This window comes from Gymnoscopelus braueri, assembly GCF_963280865.1.
Source record: "Gymnoscopelus braueri genome assembly, chromosome: 15".
NCBI lineage: Eukaryota > Metazoa > Chordata > Actinopteri > Myctophiformes > Myctophidae > Gymnoscopelus > Gymnoscopelus braueri.
Genome location: NC_137620.1, coordinates 35,571,161 through 35,587,139, shown reverse-complemented (window position 1 = coordinate 35,587,139; position 15,979 = coordinate 35,571,161). Strand labels below are relative to the sequence as shown.

Here is a 15,979-nt window from a genome sequence, read left to right as displayed (position 1 = left end):
TTCTATAAGTTCAAAGTCAGAATCATCTTTATTGTCACATCACAGGTTTACAGGTGGAATTCGTTTTTGTGCAAAAGCTCCATTGTTTTTTGTCGTTTCCAGAAAGAAAGAAAAAAAAGAGGTTATGCTGTTCCATAAATTAATTCAGTCATACGAGACTGTGAAAGTGGTTAAGTCTGTGGGTTTTATAAATACTTAACCAATGAAAATGATTAACATAGAGCTTGTGACTAAATAATAAGCCCATAATTCCCATTGGAACACAGGTTATTTCTCCATCTCCTGAAACGTTACGGTTTTTTGGACATACAAGGTTTCCACAGTGAGGAATATCTGGCATTTTGCACTGAGTATCTTGACTTTATGTATCCGCACCCCCCACCCCTGGCCCCAAAAAAATAGATTAAAGGACAGACCATCTGTCTGCTCCTGGCTGCCTCCCCCTAAAGCCTCGTTCAGTCCAAGGATTTGCGGTCGAAACGGAACTATTTTAAGCCCGATTTACACTTGACGGTGTCACATGCCGAAGATAGCCGATCTACAAGCTCACACAACGCGTCGCACGATTTTAGATCGGCTATTTTTGCCGAGTGTTTAAAAGGTAGTGCAAGTGATATTGTTTGGTTAAAACAAAAAGCTATACTCCCCTACTTCTGAAGCTTTACCACTTGATATTTTTTATTTTTACCTTTTGTTTTATTGTTCTCGTTTTCTGTCTTACGCTTAAGATTTTTTGTACGTACACTGTTTTGTATGTAGGTCTGAGTCTGTTGTAGTCTGTTGTTGTAGTCTGTTGTTGTAGTCTGTTGTCTAAATGTAAACCGGAAAATTGCAAAAATAAATGATTAAAAAAAAAAAAAAAAAAAAGGTGTTTGTTAAAAAGGTTAAAGCTCTATATTCCGATAATGATCAGTGTACAGTGCCCATACCCTAGGTGGGGTTGGCGAAAGGACCTTTCTGTGTGGAGTTTGCATGTTCTCCCCGTGTCCCCCGGGGTAGATACCCTCACAAAAAACATGCAGTAATCCTGGTCTCTATACTGCCTCCCCATTGGTCAGCCGGGGCGCCTGACGGAGGGGAAAGTAACTGGTTGGAATAACGTGTTCCTTCCACGCGCTACGTCCTACCGGGGAAAGTCCCCCCTGTCAGGTGATAAGAAGCGGCCTGCTAGCTCCTCATGCATTGAAGGAGGCATGAGCTCAGTTCTGGGCTCTCCCTAGGCTGGCAGAGGGAGAGTAGCGCCCATGATTACATAGGCAATTGGCACTGGGTGAAAAAAAAGGGTTACAAAATTGTGGGATAAAAAAATAAATATTAATAATAATCAGTGTAATCATTGCTATAGTGTTCAGTTAGCAGGGGTCTCCCTGTCTCTCCAGCTCTTTAATAAACAGAAAGTATACATTTTCCGGTGGGTTGCCAATTGCATCCAATCAGGAGAGAGTACGCATTTTTCTGAATATAGAGCTTTTTAACACACGCACACACACACACACACACACACACACACACACACACACACACACACACACACACACACACACACACACACACAAAATCTGTTACACCACCTATAAGCTTTAGAATGATGCGGGGGGGGTAGTCACAGCAGTCTGAATTAGCCCTTATAACAGCCATTTCCTCAAGGCTGAGCCGTGAGAAAGATACCATGGGGTTGCATAAGCCCCGGCCCTCTTCTGTCCAGCGTGACAGGAGGGCCTTTAATGCGTCGGCCCGGCCCGCGCCCCCATTGGCTTTAGCGGAGCCTTGGTGGAAGTGCCGGGGAGGAGGGGGGGATACCCGCCGCGGGTTAAAGGTGCGGCTTTAGACCCAGCGTGGGGTCCCGGGGATGAAGGCGGACGGCGGAGCTTTGAACGGGAGAGCCCCGCCGCGGCCGTATGGAGCCGCCCAGAGCCCCCCCGCCCCACCCACCCACCCACGCACACCCTAAGGAAACAATTACAGCTAAATGTTTTGTGGGAGTCTGTCGGCCTTGATGCGCTGTTTTAGCCAAAGGAACGAGAGACACACACACAGAGAGAGAGAGAGAGAGAGAGAGAGAGAGAGAGAGAGAGAGAGAGAGAGAGAGAGAGAGAGAGAGAGAGAGAGAGAGAGAGAGAAAGCCCTCCAAATGGAGATGCATTAGACTCTCTCTCCCTTTCTTTCGGTGGCTAATTGAAATGGTTTGTCACCGTGTTGCATGCTGTACAAACAAAAACTTGGAATATTAATTCTTAGTTTTATGTAGATGTAGAAGGAATTGGTGTTATGCTTGGACGGCACACACAATTCTCAGCCTTAGTTACGGTAGGCTAATATCAGTATTCATCAGATTGGTATTTGGCCTTTTTTTTTGTGGCGATGGAGTGTGTTTGTATTTATTTGTTTGTTTGTTTATTGTGGGGAGATTCAGTCTGGAATTACTGATACTTGTTAACAAATGGCCCTTTGGCTGGGTGAATATTTTACGTTCAGCATGCCATGCCTACATGTCTCTTCTGTTATAGTCTACTCCCTTTGATATTAAAACCCTCTATTCTCAGTGAAACTTGACCTGAGTCGTTCTGTGTGCTGTTTCCTTCTACCCCGAATCTCTAAGATCTAAAAGCTCACAATGCACCGCGATGCGGTTTTAAGCACTTAAAACTCAATACACTTCTTTGACTGGGGTCCCCCACAGGGGTCTACACTTGGGCCCCTTATATCTTCAAGCTCACAACACATCGCATTGTGAGCTTATAGATCGGCTATTTTCAGCGAAAGAGTCCCTATTTTTGCTGAAGGTTTGCCTATTATGACACGCCCAGAATAGGGATGCTAGGGTTCAAGTGGCTAATGTACGGTAATAACAATGAATCCTAAATAACAAAGCTTTGCAGCCAATGCTGGAGGAGGTTGGTGTTGTAGCCTACATCAATGGAGGTTAATGCACTCATATGATAAAGTGCATAATCCATATAAAACATATTCCAGAATGGATTTATTTTTTATATCTCCAGTATGAACAGAGCTGGAAGCAAGAAGAAGTGTTGGTAACAGCCATATCATTGCTGTCGGTTGGAAAATGTTGTATGTCCAAAACCTTTTTTATTATCATGTTTTGATCAAAAAAAATCTACAAGCTCACAATTTTCACTACTTTTGTGTGACACTCTTATATGATGAAGTAGGGCTTTAATTTGCTAAACAAATACGCAAAAAAGTTTAAATATGGAGATACGACAGCAACGATATACAGTATCAGATCACACCCTGATTACACCCTGTCTCCATTACTAATTAATATAAACACAGACACTTTTGGCTGTGTCAATATTATCAGACCCCGATTTGTGTAAAAATAATACTTTTGCCATTAATTTCAGTAGTAAATGTAATGGGAAAACTGATCCATCAAACTTATGGCAAAAAATATCTGTGGGCCATGATGATATAATCCTACTGTACTGATAGAAAGAAGAAAAGCCACAAAGAACAGAGAGGACTGAAGTTAAAGCTCCAAGATGTTGAATCGCAGCAAAAAATACACTTTGTCTGAGGAAAGCTGGGACAAGGTCTTAATAGCTCCATCTGCACTTAATAAACGTTCAATCCCAAAAGGAAAGAAAAGGCTGTATTACTGCAACAGCATAAGAGAGAGATATGAATAATGAAATAAATTGGGGCACTATCGGGCTAAATTAATTCATAAAAAAAAAATATCCTAACAATGCAATGTGAAAGTTGAAAGATAAAAATGGTCTAAGTGGTATATACTTCCTCTGATATCTCAGGTGTTTTTAAATTTGTATTTTGCTCACTATTTAAATCAGAAGATTTAAGGAATAGATGATGGGATAAATACTGAAAGCTTTTATTTTTTTGTTTTTTTTCAAAAGCTTAGGTCATGTAAGTTTAGAACAATTACAATTGCGTTCGATCCTTTTAAGAATGTTTCCACGAACACTGCATTCATCATATTCTAAGATTGTTGGGCATTATGCAGTACAAATAAAAAAGTGTCCGGCTGAAACGGTAATTAAATTATGATGTGCTTAAGTTAATGAATGCAGTAATCAATATCTAATGTTCTGGATGTAACAAATTATGTTAAGTCCTTGGCCTCACCACTTGGAAAGAGCATCAGTATGTGTTTTTCCCTCAATATTTGCCTTTCAAGATGGCAAGTAATGGATTTAGACGTCTTGGCATATTCTCTCTGCCAAAGCTCCCTGATTTAACTACATTTAATTTTCTATCCATAGAGACAAAAATAAATAAATCACACCTTCAAAGATGGATTAATTTACCAGTGTATTTACTAAGCCAAATTGCAATCATTAAAATAAAACTTCCCTTGCTTATTGTAAACCAATACAGATGCTACCCTTATGGGTCCATTTGGTTCACAGGACCTGTAAGGGTCCAGATTCTGAACCCCCTCAAGGAACCCTGAGGGTCCACTTTGAGAACCACATGGTGTATATAGGCCTATAACCCAGTGCTTAAATTGGGTTGGTACTCACTGGTATGGAGTACTGCTTCTTCTGACCTTTGCCCACCTGAGTACTGTTAGGCAGTACCAGGGGTCCTTGGGGGGGTACCAGGGGGTCCCCAGCAAAATTAGTTAATATAGCGTCACGGTCATTTTAACCGCTTTCAAAATATTTTATACTTTGGGATATTCAAAGATAGCAGATATACAAGCTCATAGCGCGGCACCGAGTGCCGCGCTATGAGCTTGTAGATCTGCTATTTTTGAGAAATCCCTGGTACAAAATATTTTTGAGACGGGGGGTCCGCAGCCAAATACATATCATTTTGGGGGTCCTTGACGTGAAAAAGTTTGAGAACCAATGCTTCAGGCTACTTATAAATGCGTACCGTCACTTTCTGGTGAAATCTAAGCCGTATAGGCGTCTCACCTGTCACCTGAGTTTAAAAGTTGGATACAGCAATTAACCACATGAGGCTATAGTGTAGCCAGACAGTGCATCGCGGGTTCGAGTCCCGTTACCGACGATCTTTACTGCATGTCTCTCCCCATCTCTCTTCTCCCCGTTTCCTGTCCATCTTCACTAATACTCTATAAAATAAAAGGCGTAAAAGCCCCAAAAATATCGTTCAGTTTTTTTCAGTTTCCACGATAGCATTTGTTTCTTATCTGGATTTGTTCAGATAAAAATTATTATTATTGTAACTTATTGTAACCAATACAGATGCTATATTTAAGGGTCCATTTGGTTCACAGATCTGTAATGCATATAGCGTTTAAGTGGTTAACTGCAACATAAATCCAAAAATCTTCACTACAGAACATGGGGAGCGTTAACATAGGGAGCAGGGAACAGAAGTGTGCATGATCACTGATCAGATGTGATCGTAACGTGTACTTAAGAATGTTTCCACGAACACTGTAGCACTTGTTTCTTATCTGGATTTGTTCAGATAAGAATTACGCTGACTTGGCTTCTACTTGGAATTGTCTTACTCTTCGTGCAAAAGTTATTACAGTATTAATAGTGAAACCTCATATTGGCAACAGAATGTTTCCGCGCATTTAGAACATCAAAGAAATCTAATAAAACCATTATTTTAACACAGTGCTCAACATCGGGTCAGGGGACCAACAGGGGTCCAAATGAACCCTAATAGATCTGTAACTCTGAGAGTGTAGAAATGGAACCAAAATGGTTCACTCTCAGTGTAAACACTTAGGATTTCACAGTGTAGATTTGGGGTCAGAGAGATAAAAGTGGTGTCAAATGGCGGTCTGTGGCATAATGAAATTCAAAAGGTCGAGAATAACGTCTCTATGGTGTGTGTGTGTGTGTGTGTGTGTGTGTGTGTGTGTGTGTGTGTGTGTGTGTGTGTGTGTGTGTGTGTGTGTGTGTGTGTGTGTGTGTGTGTGTGTGTGTGTGTGTGAGAACAGTGGTGGAAAGATTATTGACATTTTTTACTTAAGTAAAAGTATCAATACTGCAATGTAGAAGTACTCTGTTACTTTACTCAAGTAAAAGTTAAAATTTACTTGAGTACAAGTACAAAAGTATTGGTATCAAAATGTACTTAAAGTGCCAAAAGTAGAAAGTACTCATTATGCAGAATGTCCCACTTCACAAGTTTTCAAATGTATAAAAGAAAAATCTTTTGAAAATAGCAAATCTACAAGCTCACAAAGCGTCGCATCGCGACGCTTTGTGAGCTTGTAGATCGGCTATTTTCAAATGGCCGAAACGTATATAGGGCTGAAGTGGATAACATAATAATAATCCAAATCTACAAAGTAACAAGTAACTAACGTTTTCAAACAATTGCAGTGGAGTAAAAGTATAATATTTGCCTCAGAGACGTAGCGGAGTAAAAGTACAGAAAATTGGTAATACTCCAGTAAAGTAAAAAATACCTGTACTTAAAGTACAGTACCTGAGTAAATGTACTTAGTTACACTGTGTGTGACACAGAGATTGAGAGACAGAGAGAAACAGAGACAGAGAGAGAAAGAGAAAGAGAGAGAGAGAGAAAGAGAGAGAGAGAGAGAGAGAGAGACAGAGACAGAGACAGAGAGAGAGGAGAGAGACAGAGAGAGAGAGAGACAGAGAGAGAGAGAGAGAGAGAGAAGGAGACAGTAGAGACAGACAAAAGGAGGTGAGGAGGAGAAGGAGCGTGTGGGGGGTTGTATAGTAGTAGCAGGGTGTTATATAGCAGGTTGACCTGGTTGCAGACAGTAGTGTTACCTTGAGGAGCAGAGCGCTCATCCTCTCCTTGGTGTTGTAGCAGGGCGAGTTGACCCAGATGATGCGGACCAGGCCCACGATGTACCTGAGCGTCCCCGCCATCTGGCCGGGATGGAGGCCGGCCAACTTCTCACACGGCTCCTTCAGCAGGGACAGCCAGTGCAGGTTGAACCCGGCCTGCCTGGAGCTCGCCTGGTGGGACACACGTGCACGCACGCACGTACGCACACACACACACACACACACACACACAGACATAAGACAAGACAGACAGCAAATGGTCAAAGTCAAATGGACAGCAGTACCACCATAGAGAGGCTGTCTGGGTAATCAGAAGGTCACCTGGTTCGAACCTCGGCTCGCTCATATACTGTATGCGTGTGTCCCTGGGCAAGACACTTAACCCATTAAGACCGGGAAAGCACCATTATTTTTATACTTTGGCTATTCAAAAATAGCAGATATACAAGCTCATGAGCTTGTATATCTGCTATTTTTTGAAAAATCAAGAAAAATGTGTGTACATATATTTTTCAACTCAAATCTTTGCTTCTGGGGATTCTACTAAATGTCTTCCAGGCAAAATAGCAGATATACTGTACAAGCTCATGAGCTTGTAGATCTACAAGCTCATAGCGCAGCACTCGTCGTAATCGATTAAATTGATCGTCTGATTAACTGTTAGTTTGATTAACAGGACTATAGCTGCCTGGGAGTGCCTTCATAACATCTCGCTATTTTTCATTCTTATCATTTTAGATTAACCTATTAGGACCGGGAAAACCATCTGCCATTTTAGATTTTAAACACTTTAACCATTATTTTATACTTTGGGCTATTCAAAAAATAGCAGATCTACAATCTCATAGCGCGGCACCATGAGCTTGTAGATCTGCTATTTTTTGAAACATCTTGAAAATGTGTGCAAATCTATGAATATACTGTATATATTTTTTTTTAAAGGGAACATTTTTGACTCAAATCTTTGCCCCTGGGGGGTCCCTGACATTTTTTTATTTTTTTTATTTTATATATTCAAAGATTTCACGATTTTTCCAAAAAATTGCAGATCTACAAGCTCGAGATCTGAGCTTGTAGATCTGCTATTTTTTTAATAGCCCAAAAAATCTTTAAAAATTACACAGACGTGTTCCCGGATTGAATGGGTTAAAATTCACACTAAGGAGGATTCCCCCCCTGGTTGAAATAGCATAATAAAGTAAAATGATGCTACTCTGTCATCATTATGGCCCATCAGTGTCTGTGTCTGCAGACAGAATGTCCAGCTGTAGCAGTAAAAAAAGTAGTGAAGCCCAATTACCATGCGCCCATCCCTCTGGGTTATGGGATCTAAACAGCTGACGCCGTCCCTCCGCTTTACGAGAACAATATCGTTTGAGAATATTGCACGCGTCCGTCCCTTCGGGTTATGGAAACGATGTCGCTTGTAAAACCGCAGCTCTTTGCAAGTTGTTTTTACAGGCGACGAGCGGCGGGTTTGTACACAGAACACCTTTAAAGTATGCGCCAACGTCACTGACATTTTGGACATTACTTCAAGTGAAAAAAAGAAAGTAGTTAATCAATTAAACCGTATACTTAGTTGACCGGGGTTCCCCAGGGGTCTATATTGGTAGTACCCTCCTTTTTTCCCGCCCTTTACACCAAATCTCTTAAAAATAACAAAAATAACAGGTGTGGCCACATTTCTCACTGGTGAACTCAACACTAAACATCTAAAAAACATCTGCCTTGTGTTGAGTTCACCGGTGAGAAATGTGGCCACAGCGAAAATCAAGGGCAAAGAGCAAAAATACCAACTGCAATCAGTGGTAGGAGGCAAACATTGCATCTGTGTCATTTTAGCTTTGGCTATTCAAAAATAGCAGATTTAAATGTTGAAAGTGTGAAAAACTTTAATAATTTTGAATTACGAAAAAGTTTGAGAACTGCTGATTTAGAAAGGCATACTGTATGTAGAATCGGCCTCAGATCTTAATGGGTTAAAGCCACTCATAATAATAACAGTAGATAAAAAGTCCATCTGGGTTTTCGTCAGTGTCACACCTGCAGCGGTACATACGGATCATTTATCTAACTTTTCAGCAGGACAGGACAGGAACAACACTTCCACATTGCATTAAGTTCAGAAGAGTTGGCCACTCCGTCTTCGCATCAAACTGGCTAGTCTTCACCGTGCGGCTGGCCGGCCGGCCGGCAGCGAATGACACACACACACACACCCAGGCCAGCACAGCATATTGGCTTGGTATAGAGCCACCAGAGAGCCTCTACTCGCTATGATGAATTACAGGCGGACGGAGAATGCTGAGGCTCTATCCAGCGTGCTTTACAGCCCCCGAGTCAGCCAGCCAGCTAGACAATCCATTTAACCCAATCAAGACCGGGAACGCATCCTTCCGTGTCATTTCAAGGTTTCTTTGGTTATTGAAAAAATAGCACCGAGTGCCGCGCTACGAGCTTGTAGATCTGCTATTTTTGGAAAAATCATGAAAATGTGTGGAAATCTTTGAAAATATATTATTTTAAAGCAAATATTTCTCAACTCATATATTTGCTTCTGGGGGATTCTACAAAATGTCTTCTAAATCCTAACAGTTTTTTGAAAAAACGTGTGTTGCTATAATATCAGTGGTTCTCAAACTTTTTTCATGTCAAGGACCACCCAAAATGATATGTATTTGGCCGCGGACCCCCATCTCAAAATATTTTGTTCCAGGGACCGACCCCCCAGAAGCAAAGATATGAGTTAAAAATGTTCGCTTTAAAAGAATACATATTCAAAGATTTGCAAACATTAAAAAAAAAAAGAAAAAAAAAAAAACAAGCTCGTAGCGCAGCACTCTGTGCCATGCTACAAGCACGTATATCTGCTATTTTTGAACAGCCAAAGTGTAAAATAATGTTTTTTTTATGCTCAAATAAAAAAATGACACAGATGCGTTCCCGGTCTTAATGGGTTAACACTGTGAGGAAGGCTGTATCCAGCAGACACAGGCCTGGATGGGGAGTTTAGGAGCCCGCCATGACTGATGACACTGGCTGACGCTCAAATCACATACAGTACAGCTCCCTTACTATACGCTGCAGCAGTGTTTCCCAAGCCTGGCTGTCCTGTCCGGGCTCCCATAGATCACAGGTCTTCAACAGGGGGTCCGGGACCCCTTTGGGGGTCCTCAGAGCTACTATAGGGGGTCCGCCAAATCTTTGTGTGATAGGATTTAGTTTTTTTTACATTAACCACTTAAACCCTAGAATTCTTTTTCTGAGGGGAACATTAGCCGAAAATAGCAGATCTACAAGCTCTCAACGCCTCGCGCTGCGAGGCGTTGAGAGCTTGTAGATCGGCTATTTTTTGGCAAAGAAGCTGTGTGTGTAGAGGGAAAAAAAGAGCAGACTAAGTTAAAAAAAAAAACTTTAATCTGAAACACAATTTTATACAATATAGAGTAGAGGGTCCCTGCCATAGATCACAGGTGGGCACCAGGCCTCGTCTGGTTGGAGGTACTGTAGTCTAACGTTGCTGAACATGCTGAACAAAATCATAACTTGCTTTCATCCACTGTCCGCCTACTACTGTATGTTCTCAATGTGATATCAGTCCAACTTTTCACACAGAATATATTTTTTTTAAACTGTGTTGTGAGCTTGTATATCAGCTATTTTCGCTATCCGTTGCACGAGAAGTGGGGCTCTAAGTGGTTAAAGGGATAGTTCACCCCCAAAATGACTTTTTTCCTATCGATTAGTCACCCCATGGAGACTTGAATTCATGGATTATTTTTTTTTGCATTCCTAAGCCAATAATTTGATGACCCGCAGCGGTTCCGGTAGGAGACACAAAGGGTCCCCTACCGGAACCGCTGCCTACCGGTCCGCTGGTCATCACATTTCTGGCATAGGAATGGGACCCAAATGTCTGTGTCATGTCATGTGTCAATGTGTGAATGCGTGCGCGTGGGATAGGGCATTCACGAATAGTGATTTTTAGTATTCGAATATTCGATTAATCGATTTTTCTGTTAATGCCCTAGCGTGGGAAGGCTCTCAGCTTGTGTACGATGTAAGAAGAGAGTCTCCGAGGAAAAAAGAACCGAGGCGAATTGCTTGCATTTAAGGTGGGGAGACAGGGAAAGATTCAAGGTAATGTCTCAGTATGTGCACATGCAGCATACTGTACTATAGACCCAGTGGGTGGAGGAGGCAAACCGGCACTATATCAGTGTAACTCTGTACCGTGTGATTTGCAGAGCGCTGCTACGATGTTTGCTATTTATCACTGAGAGGTTGCAACGAAGAAATATGATGTACTATAAAGAACACTGCTTATGAACCCCTCTCTGTAGGAAGGAGAGTGATTTTGGATTTTGCGGCCTTGCGGCTGAGATGGATAGTGTTGGACAGAGGGTGGATTAACCCATTAAAGGGGAATACCACTCATTTTCAACATTGATATATGTCTTTAATACACCTTAGAACTGTTATATAAGAAAAAAGTCCCCCCCGCCTTCTATGTTGCCTAGAACTGGATAATTGATTGAGGTCATGTGATCAGTGACATACACAAGGTGTACTTTTGTCTGAGGAGGCGGAGCATAAATCTCTGCTGTTCGGCAGGAACCAGCTAACTCCAAAATGTTCATTTTTCAGGAAATGAAAAAAACAAAAGTAAAAAAACCTAACAGAGTTAGGAGGTTTTGTTCATCATTGATAAGAACAGCTGAATTGACCTGGAGGGGTCAAAAGGTGGTGGAGCCTGGAGTCAGCAAAACCAGCTAACTCCACCCCCCTTTGCTGGAGTTAGCTGGTTTAGCAGAAAGTTTGAGGATCCAATGGAGTTAGCTGCTTTTGTCAGAAGCACTTTTTAATACTTTTCATTGGTTAATTTTTTTTTTACCAACACACAGATGTAAAGGGTGTTCAATAGCACTGATTTATGGAAGAAAAATTTAGTTAGCTGGTTCCTGCCGGAAGGCAACGATATATTAGCCCATTAAGACCTGAGGCGATTCTTAAAAAAATGTTTTTCTAAATCCTAACAGTTTTTTGAAAAAAAAAAATCCAAAAAAAAACAATACTTTTCAAAAATAGCAGATCTACAAGCTCATAGCGCGGCACTCGGTGCCGCGCTATGAGCTTGTATATCTGCTATTTTTGAATAGCCAAAGACATCTAAAGTGACACAGAAGCGTTCCAGGTATCAATGGGTTAGTGTTAGCTACCTGTATGGCCTCGGCCTGTGTGCAGAAGGGCTGCACGTAGTGGGACCTCACGAGCTCCAGGGTGCGCTGGATCCGTGCGATCTCTGGCTTCTGCAGCTGCCTGCTGATGCCCAGCAGGTCCTCCAGCCGGTTCCTCCAGAAGACGATCTCCTCCAGGGGGCCCGAGATGTCACCCATCTCCACCGACTCCTGGGCCTTCAGCATCTCCTTGATCTGCCGCGTCCAGTGGATCACCACGACTAGGACAAGCCAGGGGAGCAAGTAGGTGGAAAAGTGACCACGTATACGTTTTTACGCAAATACCTTACTTAAAGGAGGAGTTCACCCCAAAAAAATGACTTATTTTCTATCAATTACACACCCCGTGAAGGATTGAATTCAAAGCGATTTTTTTCGTTGTTGACGCATTCCTGAGCCAATAATTTGATGACTGGGTGTATTTCCGGTATAGGAGAGCATCTTTACGCCGGTAATCAAATCATTGGCTTAGGAATGCGACAAAAACAAAAAAAATCTCCTTGAATTCAATGCTTCATGGGGTGTGTAATTGATAGAAAATAAGTCATTTTTTGGGGGGGTGAATTACTCCTTTAAGGTTTTTGGGGGTACTTTCACTTTACTTGAGTATGTACATTTTTCAACACTTTATTTATCTTTGCTGTCGGGCAGAAACCTCTTATCTCCATATTCTAAACACTTTCTGTGTTTTTTTTCGTAAATGAATGCCCTACTTGATCGCTCGAAGCTTGTAGATCTGATACTTTTGCTATTTTTCAATTTGAATCCTGAAAAGTAACAGTTTTGGACGTATTTGGATATGAGGTTTCCACCCGACAGAGAGGTTATACTTCTACTCCAGTCCACTGCGTCTCAGAGGCAAATATTGCACTTTTTACACCACAGAGATAATTTGAGGAGAATTAGAGAGAGGGAGAGGAGAGGAGAGGAGAGGAGAGGAGAGGAGAGGAGAGGAGAGGAGAGGAGAGGAGAGGAGAGGAGAGGAGAGGAGAGGAGAGAAGAGAAGAGAAGAGAAAAGGGTGAAGGCCGGGGTGAGAGACGAGGAAGCAAACAGGAGGAGAGCGGGGTCGATAAGATAACAGGGGGAAACGAGAGGGAGAGGAAAGAGGGGATGAAGACATGTGAAAAGGTTAAAAAAGGAAAAGAAAAAGACGCACAGGGAAAAAAAGGAGGCAGAGGGAGTAGGTGAGGGTGGGAGGTGATGAGCCCAGCGCCTCATTAAATAATGTCTCAGAAGAGAAGGAAGCACGCTGCAGCTTTCTATGCAGATCAAAGAGATGAAAGTACCACTGACCTTTTTAGACAGCATCCCCCCAGAGACACACCACATGCAAAAGGACACCACCACACACACACACACACACACACACACACACACACACACACACACACACACACACACACACACACACACACACACACACACACACACACACACACACACACACACACACACACACACACACACACACACGCACGCACACACACACACACACACACACACACACGCGGCTAAAAGTGTCTATTCCACAGTGTAAACATGCATTGTTACAAGTAAAAGGCCTGCATTCAGAATCTTACTCGAGTCAAAGCACAAAGGATTAGCATCAATAATACACTGGGTTGAATGTGGGTTTAATGTATTCATTTATGCAAGACTACAATTATTGATCATTAACCACATAAGCTATTTTATTTTGCATTAATAATTTGATTCTTTATTAATAATTTAAATATGCAAAGTAACTAAAGCTGTCAAATAATTGTGGTGGGAGTACAAAGTACAAATATTTGCCTCTGAGATGGAGTGGGAGTAGAAGTATAAAGTATACACAAAAATGGAAATACTCACGTAAAGTAAAAGTACCTTGAAATTGTACCAAAGTACAATACTATGAGTGAATCGTCTCTGTCAGGTGGAAATATCCAAAACTGTTACTTTTCAGGATTCATATGCAAAAATATCAAAAGTAGCAGATCTACAAGCTCGAAACGCGTGGCTTTGCGCCACGCTTCGAGCCACGCTTCGAGCCTGCGGATCTGCTCCTTTTGATACTTTAGTGTGACACTGTAGTATGATCGAGTAGGACGTTAAAGGGAAGTTCACCCCCAAAAATATTTTTTTTCTATCGATTACTCAACCCAAAGAGTCTCAATTGAGTCTCATGGTCATCAAATTATTGACTTAGGAATGCGACAAAAACAAAAAAAATCTCGGCTTCATGGGGTGTGTAATTGACAGCAAATAAGATTTTTTGGGGGTGAAACACAAAAGGTTAGAATATTATGGAGATAAGAGGTTTCTGCCCCGACAGCTTACTTTACACCACTGCACTACCACCGAGCGAGGATGCACGCACGCACGCACGCACAGACACACACACGGCCCCCAGACTTACTCTCCAGTCTCCCAACCAGTGCCTTGTCCTTGCTGGCCTCCTCAGGGCTGTGCTGCAGGGCCTCCATGGGGATGTAGAGCACCGTCTTCCCCTCCAGCTTAAACCTGGCATCTGTTCAGACACAAGGCAGAGCACCGTTTACACCTTCCAGTCCGTATTCACAAGCCATGGTGAGAACAACGCACATACTGTGCAGGAAAAAAACATGTGTTCCTTTTAACCCATTAAGAAAGGGAACACATCTGTGTAACCACTTAAACCATTATTTTATACTTTGGGCTATTCAAAAATAGCAGATATACAAGCTCATAGCGCGGCACCGAGTGCCGCGCTATGAGCTTGTAGGTTTTTTTTTTTTTTTTTTTCGTGAAAATGTGTGCAAATCTTTAAATTATATATTTTTTTTACTCAAATCTTTTCTTCTGGGGATCCCTGGAACAAAATATTGGTGAGGGTCGCCGGCCAAATTACATATGATTTTGGGGGTCCTTGACATGAAAAGAGTTTGAGAACCTCTGATATTAAAAAAAACATTAAAAAAAGAAAATAACTGTTAGGATTTAGAAGACATGTAGAATCACCAGAAGCAAAGATTTGAGTTAAACATGTTCACTTTAAAAAAACATATATAAAAAAATTTGCACACATTTTTAAGGTCTACATACAAGCTTGAGCGCGGCACCGAGCTATGAGCTTGTATATCTGCTATTTTTTTTATTGTCAAAGAAATCTAGAAATGACACATTCATTCCTGGTCTAAATGTGTTAAAAAAGTTAATAAAAACGGCGGATGCAGCAAAGTCACATATATACTGTATATATATATATATGTATATATATTATATATATATATATCATCGCTGTCGGGCAGGAACCTCCTATCTTTATGTATTAACTTTTACATTTTTTTTCTTTTTTTTCCCCCAAATTAATTACTTATTATTACTCACACAACAGTGTCAATCAAAAGTAGCAAAAATAGCCAAACTGCAAGCTCAAAACTTGTGGATCTGGTATTTTAGCATTTTTTAATTTTGAATTCTCAAAAGTAATAGCTTTGGACATATGAGGTTTCTGTCCGACAGCAACGATATACATATATACACACTGTATACTAGGTCTCTAGAAAGCGTGGCTCTTTTGAGGTTTTTATGTCTACAAAGCGACGCACGAGTGCGGTGAGTGTCGCTCAAGCAAAAGGGTAAAGCGTGAGGTATTCTCTTTACTCTGACATCAAAGGGAAACGCCGGTCGTCTCCACAGTCCTTGGCAGGAGAGACAAACATAAATAAAAACAGTTTAGCACTCATTCTGCAGAGGTGCCACTCACTCACTCACTCTCCATCCTCTCCCCAAGGACACGTGTGTGTTAGTCCAGGACAAGGAGCACGAGAGAGAGGCGAGCGCAGAACGACGTGAAACGAGAGACATGTTGGAAAAGAAAGAGAGAGTGAGGAGGAGACCTTACGTCCAGTGGTGTGAAGTAACTAAGTACATTTACGCATGTACTGTGTCCAATTTTCTGTACTTTTACTTGTACTCCACTACATCTGAGAGGAAACTATTGTACTTTTACTCCACTACAATTATTTGAAAACTTTAGT

At 41.6% G+C, this 15,979-nt stretch overlaps 1 protein-coding gene across 1 annotated transcript in view; it reads right to left on the bottom strand.

Moving 5' to 3' along the window:
• dnah2 (dynein, axonemal, heavy chain 2) overlaps positions 1 to 15,720 on the bottom strand; it is a gene marked incomplete at both ends in the record, with an annotated part of 428,475 nt that extends 412,755 nt beyond the window's left edge. Inside the window, 4 exons of the mRNA XM_080450915.1 lie at positions 6,717 to 6,908; positions 11,960 to 12,198; positions 14,377 to 14,487; positions 15,714 to 15,720. Coding sequence (XP_080307041.1) covers positions 6,717 to 6,908; positions 11,960 to 12,198; positions 14,377 to 14,487; positions 15,714 to 15,720 — 549 coding nt within the window. The remainder of the gene's footprint in view (positions 1 to 6,716; positions 6,909 to 11,959; positions 12,199 to 14,376; positions 14,488 to 15,713) is intronic.
• Between the last annotated feature and the right edge of the window lie 259 nt (positions 15,721 to 15,979).